At 39.6% G+C, this 17608-nt stretch overlaps 1 protein-coding gene across 1 annotated transcript in view; it reads left to right on the top strand.

The window, feature by feature from the left end:
- Nucleotides 1-6787: 6787 nt before the first annotated feature.
- Nucleotides 6788-17608, top strand: part of LOC137990546 (kinesin-like protein KIF28) — a 33618-nt gene continuing 22797 nt past the window's right edge. The window contains exons 1-12 of the mRNA XM_068835703.1: nucleotides 6788-6915; nucleotides 6992-7030; nucleotides 7109-7185; nucleotides 7342-7358; nucleotides 7514-7536; nucleotides 7741-7862; nucleotides 10440-10518; nucleotides 11236-11299; nucleotides 12229-12318; nucleotides 14013-14109; nucleotides 15041-15193; nucleotides 17223-17487. Coding sequence (XP_068691804.1) covers nucleotides 6905-6915; nucleotides 6992-7030; nucleotides 7109-7185; nucleotides 7342-7358; nucleotides 7514-7536; nucleotides 7741-7862; nucleotides 10440-10518; nucleotides 11236-11299; nucleotides 12229-12318; nucleotides 14013-14109; nucleotides 15041-15193; nucleotides 17223-17487 — 1037 coding nt within the window. The 5' untranslated portion in view covers nucleotides 6788-6904. The remainder of the gene's footprint in view (nucleotides 6916-6991; nucleotides 7031-7108; nucleotides 7186-7341; nucleotides 7359-7513; nucleotides 7537-7740; nucleotides 7863-10439; nucleotides 10519-11235; nucleotides 11300-12228; nucleotides 12319-14012; nucleotides 14110-15040; nucleotides 15194-17222; nucleotides 17488-17608) is intronic.

Genomic DNA, 17608 nt, shown 5'->3' with positions numbered 1-17608 from the left:
TACTTTGTCCTCCTGATCTGCGTCCACCTGATCGACAGTTTCTAGCTTCATGACCCTGCTTACCACATAGGAAACACTTTCTTGTTAGGGTTGGGCAGTTGACAGCTTTATGACCTCGGGTGTTACACTTAAAGCAATGCAGAGCTGGTGGATTAATCTGCATGTTCTTGGCTTCGTCCCTCTCAGGCTGCACTGTTGGCTTTCTGCTCGCTGAGCTGAACAAATGTTTACCATGAGCCTCCAAGTACTGGTCAGCGATCTTCGCAATCTTTGCTAGGGTCTCAGGTGCCCTTTCTCGCAGGTGAATTGCCAAATCCTTAGGGCAAGAGTCAATAAATTGTTCTTTCACGATCAAGTCCTTAAGACCATCAAAGCTTCGCGCAGTATTCGAAAGCTCTAGCCAACGTAACAGGTATCTGTCCAGTCGCACAATAAACTGCTCCGGACTTTCGTCGACTTCCGGTTTGGATGCTCTAAATTTTCGACGATAGCCGTCTTCGGTAAGGTCATATCTCTTCATTAACGCAATCTTTACCCTGTCATAATCCTTAGCTGCGTCCTCCGATAGACGTGAATACACTTCTAGTGCCCGTCCAGACAACAGAGCACTGAGCTTCGATGCCCATCCATCTTTTTTCCACTTAGCTGTCTCGGCAAATCTCTCGAACCTCTGCAAATACGCGTCCAAATCGTCTTTGCCATCAACAAACGACGGGAGTTTAGGTGCCTTAGCCCGATCCTCTCTCACTTCAGAACGTCCGTCAGCACTCTCCACAGCCAAACGTGCAATCTCCAACTCGTGTTCTCTTTTTGCCGCTTCAATAGCCTCTTTCTGTTTCAACAGCTCGGCTTCCATCTCCAATTTTCTTAGTTCGCGTTCTTGTCGCCTAGTTTCTCTTTCTTCGTCTTCTCTTCTGCGCCTTTCCTCCTTCTCTTCCTCTTCCTTTCTTTTATCCTCCTCAAGCATTCGACGTCTCTCTTCTCTTTCTTCTTGTAATTGCCTCTTTTTTTCCTCTCTTTCTTCCTGTTCCCTTCTTCGTTCTTCTTCAAATTGTCTGCGTTTCTCTTCTTTTTCCTCCTCTTCCCTTCTTCTTTCCTGTTCTAGTTGTCTGCGTTTTTCTTCTTTTTCTTCCTCTTCCCTCACAAACTCGAGAAGCTTTTCTCCTTGCAATCCGAATTCTTTCCCCATCTGCAAAAGCTTTTCCATTTCCATAGCGTCGCTACTTCCTTCCAAGTTGTGATCCTTTCCTGGTTTCTGTAGTCGGCAAACAAATGAATTCCTCTCCCGGACAGGCCCCCAATGTTACGAGTTCGAATGTTTTGAGGAAAGGTAGCTTGCAAACTAAACTGAACGCAGGGTTGTCGGAACAACAACAAGAAGATTTATTCCAAAACGAACGTAGTTTCCACGAAGTAAAACTCTGAACAACACGTATTCGACAAACTTACACGGCCTCCGCCAACTTGAATAAACACAGCTTCTGTCACACTTGACTAAACACGGCCAACGCCAACTCTCTTCGCTTGTGAAAAACTAGTTAGAAAAACACTCCGTTCGGACTCGTCTACTTATATACTCTGACAATAAACTTCTAGAACTTTCTAAATTAGTAATGCATCTAATTATAGAAAGATTACAAAACACACCGATTTAGAAACGCTTACGCATGAACCTAAAATAAACAAACTACGAACTCTCGCGAAGATTCGAGACAGTAACGCTTGTCACGCAATACTATTTTTCGTAACACAAACATTTTGGGAGAGTTTTGCTACGTTCAATTTTGTTATTTTACTTTTGGCTGCACAAATAAATCGCAAAATCGAAGTGACATCGAATTTAGCGGGCGCCGTGATCAAGTTACCGCGGCGTGTTTACTCGCGAAACAGTGAAGCAAATGATGACAAGATACCGGGTTTTTGTTTTTGTTAGTTTTCTTTTTCTTTCAAGTGTTATAAAGTTTGACAATAAATGTGCGAATTCAACACAAAGATCACAATCGCCCAACTTTTGAGGTTGACCATTGTTTCTGCAAAGTCAAAAATTACTCTCCAAGACGAGGTTATTTATCACCAGGTAATTCCATCGTTTTGGGAATAGCAGCTACTTTATTATTCATCAGCGTCACAATTTTTTGCCGATTTTGGGGCTCATTTTGTTGAAACTCAAGCACCCTTCCAACAGACCTGTTTATTTTCGTGACTTATGCTCTGCTTAAAGTGCACTACAACAAAAATCCTCCCTTATCATATTTCAACACACGTATGCAAATTTGTTAAGCTCGAAAATTACACAGCATGACAAAATTTCACAAAACATGGAAATCTCACAAAAATCTTTTCCAGCGAAAAAATTATTGAAACAAACAACATATTTGCTATTAGAGTTACAAAAGCTTTCCTATTTCAATTGCGTGCGTGCAAACGAGACACACAATCGGTGTCACAAAGCATATTCAAGAGCGTCTCAATGGGGGTGTAGCAAACACGGTACACGGTTAAAAATTTGACCGTAAATAATAAAGCACAAAAGAGGCAAGCAGTCTAGTTTGCAGGTCGCAGGTCGCAGATCGCGGGTTGCAGGTCATTGCCAATACAGACAGTATCCTAAACATTCTTAAAAGCTAACCGTAGGCCTAATGGCCTAAACAAAAAATTTTTAGGCCTAAGGTTAGCTTTTATGAATGTTTAGGATACTTTCTGTATTGGTGAAACAATGACCTGCAACCTGCGAGCTGCAACCTGCAAATTAGACCCGCCGCTTGCCACACAACTTAGTTGAGTAAACACTGTGAGACAGACAACAGAGATCACAGATCCACTTAATTAAGGTGTTCGATTCCTTCTCTGTCTTTGTTGAACCCATAAGTTACCAGAGAAATTTTCATTTGGATTCAGTGTTGTACATAACACCACCTTGGCGAAATATTAGAAATACAACTCACTTTGATTTCGGCTCGACGGGCGAAAGATTGCTGTCCATCCATCCACTCGTCGCTTTTAAGATTCCAGATCTTTATGTTTCACCGCCTGTCTTGACTTACTTACTTACTTTATTTATTTATTTATACATGGTAAAATCTTCAGTATATATTACAATAAAAGGTTTCATTACAACTACAATGTACACTGTTTTACAAGATTGCCGCGTGGGAGCCCGACCGGCACCTACTATATAGTTGGTCAATTTCCCTTTTAAAGTATTCTAGGGAGTCTGATTGTCGCAAGCTGATGGGCAAACTATTCCATAACAGTGCTCCGCTATAACAAAAAGCACACTTGCCATTATTTGTGCGCGGCAAAGGCAACTCAAGTTTAGCCTCTACGTTTCTTAAGTTGTATTGCGTACTGTGGGTACCGAATGAATTCTGGAGGTACGCTGGGGTGAGTCCATTGATTGTTTTAAATTCCAGAGTTTTGAAGCAAGCAACCGTGGACAATTTTCCTGTCGGTGTACGTTGGATCAGTGGCTTGATCTGATCGGCGTTATTTCAAGTTGAGAAACTAAATATTTTAAGGACGGTGCCTACTAATTAAAGATATTTTTGCCCCGGTGTGTGATTATGCAGAAACTGTAGATCTTAACAAGTGTTATTGAAATCCAAAAAGAAAATTGGGGGTAACCACGCATTTTTCAAAGATAATTCATGAATAATATTTGTAAAAAGCTTTAAAATACAAAGCAATGTATGGCGTTCTTTCTCAAATTGAAGCTTAATTATCTCTGAAAAATGCATGGCTACCCCCTACTTTCTCCGGATAGTTTCAAACCGCGCAAAAATATCCCTGTTTTAGTAAGCATCACCGATGGGAAATCCGAGTGTGTCGAGATGCGCAGAACGTATGCGCAATAACAATAGTAGGCACACAACGTAGATTTGATTTGATTTTAGTGGTGTACTCTAAAATCAGATCAAATCTACGTTGTATCGGCTCTTGCTTAAAATATATATTGTTTTAAACATTGATATAGCTTTGAGCTTTTGTCGGCGAGTAGTTCCATTCTTGAGCTCCATATGGGTATATTTTGTTTAAAGATGTACTAAAACGCCATGCGCGTTACAATGACTGTGCACCAGAGAAATCTACGCATTACCCCAGCCCCCTCAAACGTAACAAAATACGCAAAGAAGATTCTATGCACAAAAACACCACTTAGCAGGGGAGCGACAGACAAGACTTTTACCGACACGGAAAAAAAAAAATACAGAAAAATGAAACGCAGATTCCGACTGGGTTTGGCAACCCAGTAAAAACTGAATCGAACACGCCCTGAGGATGGACCTCGTTACGAAAACATTCCGTTTGCTGAAGTACAAGATTTTTTTTTTTGCTCCAAACAAATAAACGCTTTGACGCTAAAGACTTTGACGGCAATGTGGCTACACAATGGTGAAAGACCGCTCGCTTCTAGGAATCCGGCTCAGGGCATGGGATGCTTTTCTCCCAGTGCACAGCGTCAAGGAGAGGGAAAAATTGTGAAGTACTTATAATACGTTGGTACAAATCTATACTTTTGTTGACGTTGTTTAAATTCCCTATTGCCATAAAACGGCCATGATACTGACATAAACGGTTAGAAATCATTGATGTGACAACATGCCATACAATTGCATGGACGCGCAACGAAACTGACTACATACCCAGAGTATTTCCACCCTGCTACTTGAATTGAAAAGCGACCGAATTAGAGCCGTGTTTTCGCAATCACTTTAAATTTTAACAGCAAATATTTATTTTTCCGTCTGGCTTTCGTTGTGATAGCTAGTAATAAAATGTAAATTAGATGATCACTTCTCAGTTACAATGTGAAGTTTTATCTGAAAACCGACATTTTTGAAATTTGAATTGAATCGAAAATTACGAACCATGCAAATAAAAGACAAGAATTATTTGATCTACACCCGAAACCATTCTTTCTATGTATGGAGAGGTTTGTGTTCTGGATCTGTGCGGTTTCATGAAATTAAATGAAGAAAACACAAAACACACCTGCAAATTTATCAAAATAAACAAGGGAAATTAGAAGTTTCCACGCTTTCAAGAAATTAATTAGAAAATTTCGGTAATAAAGGGGTTGCTAAGTACTACTTTTTAGCAACTTCAAATGACTGACGCAAATAATAACTATTTATGTATTTATGTGTAATTCATAATCACTGACGAGGAACATAATTGACGTAAATTTAGCTCTTTTGCAATCTTCATAGTTTTCGGAGTTCTTTCAATTTGAAATTTTGGCACACGAGGACTTCATTTGGAAGTTTTCTGTTAACAAAATCATATTTTGGCGAGTATTCTGAATTCTGGTTGAAAGTATGACGGGAAAGCCTTTTTAAAAGCCGTGACGAAGGAATTATTTCCAAACGACAAAGGCATTTTTACACACATTGTTAGGATCAATTCAAGGCCATTGTCATGGATACAGCAATGTCTGCAGCTTGATTTGTCAGGGGGGGTCATACTTGTGCTCTTTATATAATTGACCGGCTATATTATATAGAAATTTACATCTGAATAGCGTGTATTGTTATATGCTTCGTTTTTCATAGGACGCCGATAAAGGAATACAATGGTGGTTGGGTGTATTCTATTTCCAATTTACTTTCAGGCGGTGTTGAAACGTAAATAGTCACAAAGCTTATTTTATAGCTCGCGGTATTCTTTATATATATTACAAATGCATTATCTAACACCAGTGTAAGAGAAAACGGTGTGATTTTTGTCGTTTCGGCAGTCCCAAAACAGTAAAGAAAAGCTGTAGTAACATCTTCAACCCCAAGAAGGACAAATAAAGAATAAACAGATAAAATATCATCACGGAAGAAAAGACACCATACCCCTCGTTTCTCCAAAAACAAGTCAAAACAAGATCTAGATCTAGAGCGCCAAGACATTTGTTTTGAAAGCAAACTTCGCATCATGCTTCGCTGTCGCTTCATTGATGAAGCCAACAAAACGTATAATATATTATTAGAACATTTAAATGTTACATGTAACTGAGATGTTTTAAATGCATTGCAAACGAGGGGGAACGTCCGAACTGGGATTTTTTAACAAAGGAATGATGAAATCCAGAGATATTTTAGATGATTGGTTTTCATATCGGGGAAAAAAAAATTAGCGCTGATGAAATTCATATCATTTATTTGAACCGTACTTATCTTGTTAATAGCTGATTTTTTTTTCGTTGATTTATCACAAAAAGAATGCACATAATGACACCCTTTTTTAAAACTTGAATTTCACGGCCCATAGAACGATGACATGATTGTAAATGGTACGTTTAAAATTTTCTTTCTTTGGCAGTAGTGAATTCAAGGACTTCAAGCCTTGAAAAGGTCTTTTTCAATAAAAATTTTCTCGAGAATTGACAAATCACTTCACATTGTTTGCAGTGAAGAGCGCGATTCGGTTGTTGTTTTCCTTAAATTCCGAGCCTAATTCAGTATTTTTCTGCATTTATAACATTTTGATGAGTTCAAGAATGAATTTGGTGTAAAAGTTTGACCTAAGAAGAATTTATCCTTTAATTATTTTGAGAAGAAACAGATTTTTAAACATTGTGTTGTCAAAAAATATTTTTAAAGGTGGAGTTCGTTCTTAAGTGTCAAACTGGCAAAATAATATTGTGTCCAATTTCAAGGAGAATGTAGCTGGTTATTATCATCTTTTCAGGCGTTTTTACTGCTTCTTCAAAACCCTTTGCATAACGATTCTTTCTCGGGTCACACTTTTTGTGAAAATTTATCCTAAGCACCCCTCCCTAATTACATACACATCATGTCATTACTCCCCCGTCATGCTCGGTGCTGATCAGCCGCCAGCTTGACATCAAGACATAAAAAGTTGGTAAATTGAAGCAAAAGCGAGGGAAGTCAGCTAGATTTTTGGCAGGCCAGCCATGGCAGAATCGTAAGTTTTCATATACTTGATTTTAGCTTTGTGAGATCGCTTGGCCAAATGTAATCGTGCTTTGATCATCTTTTAGGGTCAAGGTGGCTGTCCGGGTTCGACCGTTCAACTCGAGGTAAACCTCAACTAGACTTAAATGACTCAGATTTTTTGGTGAACTCCAAAACGTTTATGTTTTGAGTTTTGTTTGCAGAGAAAAAGATCGCGGAGCGAAGCTTGTAATTGAAATGATCGGCGCTATGACACAAATTACAGACCCAGATAACCCAGGTGAAGAATCACATATGCATTTTGTACGTGGAGTCGTCTTCACGCTGAAGGAATGTTTACATTTTGCAACCTTTTCGCGACAGATTTACTAAATGGTTGTTAGCTGTCGTAAATTAATTGATTTGTTTTCTTTCTTCGTTTTACCTTTTTTCACAGGAAACCCGCCTAAAGAGGTAAGAGTGGTGTGTTTGATTGTTTCGCTAAAATCAAATCATTCCTGTTCGATTCGTGTTTATAGTTTTAATTTTTTAGAAACTTCCTTTCGTGAATTGCGTAATATTAACTGCGTATTCTTTTTATCTTTATTTTATGTTACCCCGTCGTGAAGTTTTCTTTTGATTACTCTTATTGGTAAGTTTAGATTTGCTTTATTATTTAAAGACAATCTGTACAAATTTCTTAGAATTTGGAGCTTTCGTGAAGTCAGCCTTCATTATAAGACTTCACTCTTTTTTACCCTGTATTTGCACTAACTTTTATGCGAAACGTAATTTTATTCAATTGGGAAAGACGTTTCACTGTTTCAGTAACAAAGAGCCATTAAACTGTTGTTAGGTCACACGATGGTTTCCAAGAAGACGAGACGGGTTACCTTAGACCTGCAATAGACAAATACGCCGACCAGCGTAAAGTTTTCGACGATCTTGGAGGCGGCGTTTTGAAGAATGCACTTGAAGGTAAACTATTATAAAGCTTAATTTAATAAAAGAGAGACAATATGTTCATTCCATTTGGTGTGTTTTTTGGATATAAGGAGCTACATGTACGTAGTAGTTGAGATTACTTTGGTAAACCTTAGTATGAAAATCGGATGTGTTTAGTTGAGATGCTTCTAAATGGAACGTCTAATGGTCCAAACGCTTTACTACGGTCAAAGTTTGTTTTTCTGGAATGGAGGTTTGCATGTTTTCACTGAGGCAGCGTTTACACGAATGCAGTTTCATTTATTTGTAACCGCGTTGATTTCGATGCCTGTTTACACGACACCGATAGAGACTGTCATTGAAATCGTGTCGATTTGAAACCGGTGCCAAAAGCAGAGATGCCAACCTATGGAGATCTGGGGTGCTTAACATTTAGCCAAATAATCCGGATGGAATGATCGTTGCATAAAGGTAAGCGATTTTCCGAATTTAATGACCAACCGGATGAGAATGGCGCTTACCATTTACCACACAGCATTCCATCCCGCATAGTTTACTCGATCTTGTGAGAAAGGGTCTGGAAACGGAAGGTTCTCGCAAATGGTAAGGGCATTTCGCGAATTCCGTTCCGAACGGAAAAAGAGGACTACCTCTGGAGGTTGTCCACAATTTCCGAAAAGATTTTCCGGAAAATTGCCTTTCCATTTGACCTCAAACCGAAATTTCCGGATTTTTTGGCTAAATGGTAAGCACCCCTGAAATCTGGAGATTTTTTCCATCCGGTCTCCCCACCCCTCGCCCCTCGATCAACCTACCCACTCCCCCTCCCCTCCTCCCCCCCCCTAAACACACCCACCCATTCCCCAGCAGTTCCTTCAGAATACAAGAATATTCTGCCACCATTGTGAATTTGCGGGAAAACAGGGTACTTATGTCAAGAATTTTTATTGGTGAATCGGAGATCCAATCAAACAATCGGTTTTATGGCTATGATAGCTAAAGGAAGTCATTTTGTTTAGTTCTATTAACGTGTGTTTGAAACTCAGAGATGAAGAAATGCATTAAGAAACAATGAAATGAGTTTGAAAAAATCGATCTTTTTTAAACTTGGGGATGCAATTTGAGTCTAGAATGGAGAAACGTCTGTGAAAGGTTCAGAGTCGTTTTTATCCGGGAGATTTAATGACCCGTACGGGAGACCGGGAGATTCGTTCCGTATCCGGGAGACTCCCGGATAATCCAGGAGAGTTGGCATGTATGCAAAAGTGAAGCGTAATTTCAAACTGATGCGGTTTCATTTGTCGTGCAAACAGCAAAACCGCATTGATTTGAATACAGTTACTATTTTGGTGCGACATTTGCCTTGTTCAATTCAAAATAGTGAATTTAGCACGTAGTGCAGTGCTCCCTTATTACCATTACCATTATCAATACTTCTTCTTCTTTTCCTTTTGGCTGTTCCCATTTGGGGTCGCCGCAGTGAATTATCTGCCTCCATCTAACCCTATCTTCTACATCCTCTTCATGCACTCACACCAACTAACTTCATGTCCTCTTTCACTACATCCATAAATCTCCTCTTTAGTCTTCCTTTAGGTCTCCTGCCTGGCAATTCCAGCCTCAGCATTCTTCTACCAATATATTCACTATCCCTCCTCTGTACATGTCCAAACCATCTCAGTCTGTGCTCTCTGACTTTATCTCCAAAACATCTTACTTGTGGTGACCCTCTTACGCACTTATTCCTGATCCTATCTATCCCCATTGTAGTGTTTAGGTCTCCTATCACCATGACAGCTGAGGAGTGTTTTATATGCACGGCATGCTTTATAGATTTACCTACTAGAGATTTAATAAGCGAAAGTAAGAGTGGACTAGGAATATAGCGTGTGTACATATTTAGAGTGAACTTATCCATTAAAGAGAAGTCAGACACTACACCCATCACTCAAAGAGAACCTCAGCATTTTAACCTTCGCTATTTCCAGCTCTGCATCCTGTCTTTTACTCAGTGCCACTGTCTCTAAACCGTACAACATCACTGGTCTCACCACTGTCTTTTATAATTCTTTCCCTTCTATATGATTACATCAAATCACATTAAATACTCCAGTCTAGCCTGTGATGAAATGAGTACATTACATTAAAATAGCCAACTGATGAAAGAACTACGTGTAAGGTTTCCAAAGGTACACAACAATACAAATTTTAATGAATGAAATGATACACATATATGAAATAAATGTTATATTGAACTGCGGATATGAAATCAGGTGAAGCTATGATCCTCGCAGTGGATTACATGCATGTTCATTGTGGCTCTAATGTTCATCACAGGAACATTAGAACCCACAAATAACCAGCTCCCAATGTCAGTGGCTCCAATAGCTCAGTTGGTAAGAGTGTCACACCGGTATCGCGAGGTCATGCGTTCAAAACCTGTTGAAGTCCTGAATTTTTCAGGGTTCTCTATGGGGATCATAGCTTCACTTGAATACAAATTTTATTACAATGTGCAAACGGAAACTTATACTAAACGAATATTATGCAATTTAAATGTTACAATTAGCATGGCCAATAACTGTTACATGTAGGTACATCTTGTTACAGGTTTTAACTGTTCGTTGTTTGCCTATGGGCAAACGGGAGCTGGCAAGTCATATTCTATGGTTGGATATGGAAACAATAAGTAAGTGATGCTGGTTTAACTCATTAAATCCTTAACCCTGTCATTGCTAATCTTGGAGGTGGACATAGATGTTGTTAACCCATTCATCCCTAAATCTAAAAGTGTCACTCTTAGCAGGGTTGAAGTCTATTGCAACAAAATGGCAGGAAATTAATAATTGAATGGTTAATGTCATGTTACAATGTATGCAGGTGCCAGCCATGATTGGTAGTACTTTCATGTTGGAATTTTTTTGAAACTATTCCTTTCTTTATTTATGTTTGAGGACAACTTTCAAATATTCAAATGACAGTGAATCACAATGGGCTGCAGGGAGGGAGGGGCTGGGAGGGCATAGTCCCCCCCCCCCATACTTTTGTCCTCAGGTGTTGTTTTCTCCAAAAACCTCTAACCCTCCCCTCACACTTTCGTGATCCATACCAAGTGAACTCCCCCCCCCCCCCACTTTCAAATGTACTCCACGGCTCCTGACTACAGTCATGATTAAGTGGACTTTGTAAACAGTACTATTGGTAGCAAAGCAACTTCAATCTGGCTGGATGTTATGTCATTAACATCTCTGATAGAGAGAAAACAATGTCACTTGGTTCTGGGATGTACTTTCATGTAAATGTAAAAAAGGTATGTTTTTCCAGTAAAGTTACTCCTTTTTGTATAGATAATGGATATTGAGTCATACCTACATGTACATGTACTTCTTCTTTAATTTTCAACTAGGGGCATTGTTCCAATTACTTGTGATGAATTGTTTAAGATAGTTGGGAATGCTGCTGCAGATGTAGTAAGTGCTTATATGTAATGAATGTAAAAATTTCATTATTAAATTTTATTGGTTGCTATTGTCATGAAGGAGATTGTCAAATCTTAACCCAATAAGTGAATGGAAGGGATTTCATTGACTCAGGGATACTTGAAATCAGAACTGGTAATCTAGTGATTGAACATCTGCAAGGGATCATTAGGGATTGGTTCTTAGTTATGCCCAAGTCACCAAGGAAAAAATAATTTCATAATCTGGCGTTACCGGGAAGTTATCTACCGTCTCCTTCATGATTACAATAGAGAACTTAAGCAATGAAGACAGCAACGGCATTGAGAATATCATCTCAAAAGTAAGATAAATTTGTGTTATTGTAATCACTTTGTGGCTATTCAACCTTTTTGATATGATAAGGGTGTGGTAGTTCCTCAAAAATGACATCGGTCGGAACAGCGTTAATTAAAGTAGGGGAGAAACGGCCTCAGGTGCTGACGTCCTTCATAAAACTTCAAATTTGGCTATTTCACATTGTTGTTTTGCAGATGTCGGCAAAGAAATGGACAAAAGTGTGCAGGGCGTGTAAAGTTATTGTTTTGCCCACTAAAATATAAAAATTTGCGATGTTCTTGTCACTGTCGCTGTGTTCATTGCTTAAGTTCCCCAATAGCATTCAGTTTTGACAATTTTATCTCAGTCCTTTCAGTTTAGTGGGACATAAATTGTCAAGTAAACCTGGAAGTAGCCACCATGACTCTCCCTTAGCTCAATGGTAGAGCATGTGTACAAGAAATTAAAAAGTTGCAGGTTTTGACTCTTGGGAAGGAGTACTCAGAATTTTCCAAGTACCCCCAAGTGACTATTGAAAAACTATGTTTCTTTCTTTTAATTATGTAATGGAAGCATTTTTGCCTTGCTCATGTTTCCTAATTTCAGTCTTTCACTCTTTGCAGAAACACCAAGTTTCATTTAGTATGTTAGAGATATACAATGAACAAGTTCGGGATTTACTTGTAAAGAGCAATCCTAAAGGAGGGCTTCAGGTATGTACAGAATCCAAGTTGATGAGATAATATGTAGCAAGGCTGTGCTCTAACGGCGCCCGGTCGCCTGAGGCGACTAACATTTGGTTCCGGGCGAATGAAAAAAATTATGCGGTCGCCCGGCCGGGCACTCTGGCTTATTGTATTTCTTGCAGATAAGGCGGCTAAAAATTTTAATATGCCGGTGGTTACAGTTTACGAAACCTCTCAAAAAATCTTTCATCTTCGTACAAAACAATCGTTTCAAAGGCCGTTCCACATGATTTCACATGTAACATAACCCGTGACTGAATTTCGATTCCTCCTAAAAAAATAGCATTAATTAAATTTGGAACGTGGAGTTTGGAATTTCTTGGTTATAGTTTTAAAAAAAGAGTTGTTACTTCTGCTCTGACAGCGGTAAAGCGCGGCCGGCGAAGCGGTGCAATTTACTTCTGTACGAACCCGAGACTCGCAGTTTATGCAAATTTAATATTTTTACTTTATTTCGTGGCTGCGCCTGCTTGACTAAAATATATTTAGGTTATGGTTGTTTTTCCCCTGTATATGAAATAACGAAATAAAAGAAGGGAAAGATATCATATTATGTGTTATTGTTTTAGGAAAAGACCAATCCCGGCGTTGTCTTTGGTTCGTGACAAATCATTCCGTGCCCTAAACAAATAACGCTGTGACTGGCGCTTCGACCGAACAAAAAGCTCAGTCCAATAAACATTTCACTAGTAATGTAAGGAAAAAATACTTTAGTTCTGTCCTGTAGCGATGATTTTCGTCCAGATCAAGATGACTTGCTAAGAGAAAAAAATGATAGCTTTTGGGCCACGGTGGTTTCATTGTTTCACGGCAGTTTTCACGAAATCTCCACGGGAATCAAGTGGCATTGAATCACGTTTAGAAAATTTATTTTCAACCCAACTAACCAGTAAAAAGGTTTACCTCTATTAGACCCAAACTTTTTTACATAAACCTGCGACAATCTTTACTTTTTCACTTTTAAACCTAAAAAAACATCGGTGGCATTGCCACTTTTCTCGTCTTTCTCAAGTATGGCGTGAAAAATTTGACGGGTTGCGGGTTTTTCTTGCACTAGCGAGTTCTACGATCATCAGAGCAGTAGCAGCAATGTTTTTTTGAGGGAGAGATGGACGAAGATCTTGCTGCGTTGTTGATCTCAGATAATTAATTAAATAAATAATTAATTAATTCGGGCGACCAACTTGGAGAGCGAGGCACCCCAGATGAAATGATTGGGAGCTCGAAGGGCTCCCCGAAATTTTCCTTAGAGCACAGCCTTGATGTAGACTGCTCACAGTCCCTTCTGAGTTAGTCAACCTGCCTGCTTTGGTCATGAATGCAATCGAGAGAGAGAGATAAAGGGACCGCACAATCTTCTGTTAGTAACTGACGTGTTCAGAACTTCAGAATCTCCTAATCTAATTAGTGAAAGTGATGACAGATGGATCTGCCTCTTTTATTGCTTATGTAAATAAACACTAAACCGCATGGGAACATTGATGTAAACTATGTGTATGTCGAATTCAATCAATTATTCGGAAAAGAAACCCCAGAAAAACTACTTAATTTAATTTAATTTAATTTCATGTTGGAGTGTTTTGGCAAGTTTCGCACCCTCTGGTATTGTAGGTGTGAGTGGCTTAATATTAAAATGCGTAGTGACTTTATTTACATTACAGGTTCGTCAGAACCCAAAAGAAGGCTCCTTCTTTGTCCAGAATCTGAAAAGGGTAGCTGTTGTTGATTATCCAGACATTGAAAGAAGAATTGAAGAGGGTAGGAGCTAGCTCATGACTTATTTTCAGGATCGAGAGTAATGAGATGAACATGGCCATTGGCAAAAGCCAGGGTGGACCAGATTGGACCGGACCTGATCAGATCGGACCGGATCAGATCAGGTTGATGAAAATCAGACGGGATCAATAACAAAATTCCCGTAAACATTGTGAAGAGAGGAAAAGTCAAATTCATGTCTTTCTCTCTTGTGTAGTCATCTCCTCATTTATTGAGACTCATCAAAATGTGTTTTTCTCGAGGTGATTACAAATTCTGAAGCGGAATTATGAAAGGTACAATGTGACGAATTGTCATCTAATTAAGCAATGAGGACTTTTTCCGTGTTTCCATAGCCTCATCTAAACACGAGGGAGAGTTGGGAGAATTCGAGACAGTTATGCAAACCTGAGACGCAGTCGAGGGTTTTCATAACTGTGACTGCATACCCAATGGTCTTCTTCTTCAAACATGAAAACTGACAACAATTCTTTACTTTACCCCAGTCCCTGACAATCGTAAAATAGCCCGATTTAGAAGGAGAAGGGGAATATCAGTTGACGATGGTGCACGCAGCAAAAATATCCATATTAAGTCATATTAGAGTAGAATCCAAACTATTCTGGGAGCTCTCCCTTTGTCAACTTACTTTCCCTTTTTGTTGCTAAATCAGGCTATGGTACAATTGTCATGGACTAGGGTAAAGTAAAGAACAGTTTTCATGTTTAAAGTAGAGGACCATTCATTGGGTATGCATTCAATTTGCATATTGACGACAATTCATCACATATCTTTTCTCTTCATAATTCCGCTTTGGAATCTGTAATCACCTCTGGAAAAAAGAACATTTTGATGAAGCTCAGTAAATGAGGAGATGACTACTTGTACTTGTAGCTAATTGTACTTAGTCTCTTATTATGTTTATTTTATAAAGGAACAGCCAATCGTACAGTGGCTGCAACTCAAATGAATGCGACAAGCTCCAGGGCTCATACAGTGGTGACGATTGTGTTTGATCAGATCAGCAAAAACCAGACAGGGCAAGAAACTAAGAAGAGCAGTAATATAAACTTAGTTGATCTTGCAGGTTTGTATTTACTGTAGGCCCAATAAGAAGGCTTCTGTTTATTTTCTTGCAGACTTCAGTGGTAATATTCCAATTGGCATTTTTTTTCACTGCCATTATTCACCATTGCGGATCAGGTTACCAGGTCACATCTGACATTGCAGTCATTGGCTGATCTCCATCCACTTCATCATCAGTTGATCATTTCTTTTATCCTTGGAACTCTTTACTTGCTTATTAATGTATAGATTAAGCCAAGCCTAAAAGCGGAGCTCCCGTGTTACAATAAGGGCCTGTTCACATGGATGTAGGGAACCCCGAGTAGGTGAGGTACATGTACTCTGCCTTCCTGCAGTAAAAAAAGGCAAGCCTTCACATGCAATATTAAAGCCCCGGGGCACTGGGGTGAGATTTTCAAATGTTCAAACCAAAGATGACTGCTGGAATGAACATCACCCCTGTCAGGTAGCGTACCAGTGGTTAGGGCACTTGCCTTGAGATCTGGAGATCCCGGGCTCAAGACTCGCTCTGACCACTCGTTGAATTTGTTCCAGGTAGTCCCTGGTTCAAATTCCCTGCTGCACTTGTAAATAGCCAACTGGTTTGCCTCCGGCTGGTTGGGATTCTTAACAGTTGTTGTTGTTACGTTCCGTTGTTTCGTTAATTGTGTTTCAATGGCCCTGGAAAGCCCCTGTGGGGAGTGGTCATTAATTAACCCTTTGATGCCCAAACCGGCCTAAACCGGCCAGACTTACTCTGTCTAACGCCAGACAATTTTACTCGTCAATGGGTTAAGTATGTATGTACCCCACCTTCAGCATTCACCCCACCTAAGCAGGTTACCCGGCCCAGCTGACCAGGCAACCTGCCTCAGTGAGGTACTCCACCTCTCATGTGAACACAATCAAGAAAAAAAGAGAAGTTATATAGACAGATTGGTTATCCCATAGATGCGGGGTACCTCACCTACCTGGGGTCTCCCACCTCCATGTGAACAGGCCCTAAGTTAGCCTGGCTTGAGCCTGTTATCCAAATAAAAAGCCAGTACCTGGTCAGGGGGCAACTTAACAAAAAAAAAGGGGGACCTCGATGAGCTTTAAACTTGAGCCTGTGATATGGTCATGTGATAATGATCAGCAGATACCTTACTTTGAAAGGTGTCAATATCAAAGATATTCCCACGACAGTCCCTCTTAGCAACATACCTAACTAGAAAAAAGAATGAAGACAATTTGCGAGCCATGCAAGCCAATATGGCAAGCCATGCAAGTCAACATGCGAGCCATGCAAGTCAACATGCAAGTCACACAGTTATTGAAAGCTAACCATTTTAAAATGGGTGTTAAGACTTAGATACTGTTTATCAGTGCTATTTGAAATGGGTGCTTAGACTTAAATTCAAGACTTGCATGGCTCGCATGACTCACTTGCTCGCAGATTGTCCAGCCCCTAGAAAAAGTATATACCTCTTACTAACCGAGTTCGAGGTCCGTACTGTAAGTTACGGACCGATTTATGGCCTAAGCACGAAGCGCACGGGCCATAAATCAACAGGAAAAAATGAGGATCAGTAAGTTACAGTACGGACCGAGAAAACGAGGTTAGTAAGATATTTATTATATCTCTAAGGTTAACCGGCACGCGGGCAAGGAAACTAGTGAAAGTGAAGCAGAAGGTTCAACTGCCACAAAGAATGCCGTGCCAAAATCCCAAAAACTAAATCTTGGCTGTTAAGTTTGAAATAGTTGCTTGCAAGATTCAAACAGTTTTCAGTACAAGTTTATGCAACAGAAATGACATGAAAAACTCGCTAGATGATGTTTTGTTGAAATTTTAAATTTAGCGGGCTGTACAGCGGGCCGTACTGTAGAATACGGCCTGCTAATTTAGCCAATTACAGCACACGTACTATCTGAGAGATACAATAATAACAACTTATACCATCTTCATATTACTTCATTATATTTGGCACAGAGCTAAATTATACATTCCAACATTTTTTATGACAATGTGAATTCTCTTAAATCAAATGAATAAATTTGTTTACCAGGAAGTGAAAGAGCGGACAGTACAGGAGCAACAGGAGACAGGCTCAAGGAAGGAGCAAACATCAACAAGTCACTGTCAGCGTTGGGTAACGTCATCTCAGCTTTAGCTGATCTCTCCATGGGCAAGAAAAAAGTGTTGGTGCCCTATCGTGACTCTGTCCTCACCAAGCTGCTACAGAATGCTCTGGGTGGAAACAGCAAGACTATTATGATAGCAGCTTTGTCGCCTGCTGATATCAACTATGATGAAACTCTTAGTACTTTAAGGTAGGCCAGTGCTAATGTGTCAGGGAGCATTTGTTACCACAGCATTTGATTCTATAGTATGACAGTAATTAGATCTTGGCTTTTTGAATGCACATTGTTTGAAGCAAAGATGCATTTTGAA

This window comes from Montipora foliosa, chromosome 1 (assembly GCF_036669935.1).
Source record: "Montipora foliosa isolate CH-2021 chromosome 1, ASM3666993v2, whole genome shotgun sequence".
Taxonomy (NCBI): domain Eukaryota; kingdom Metazoa; phylum Cnidaria; class Anthozoa; order Scleractinia; family Acroporidae; genus Montipora; species Montipora foliosa.
This window is presented reverse-complemented; position numbering and strand designations above follow the sequence as displayed.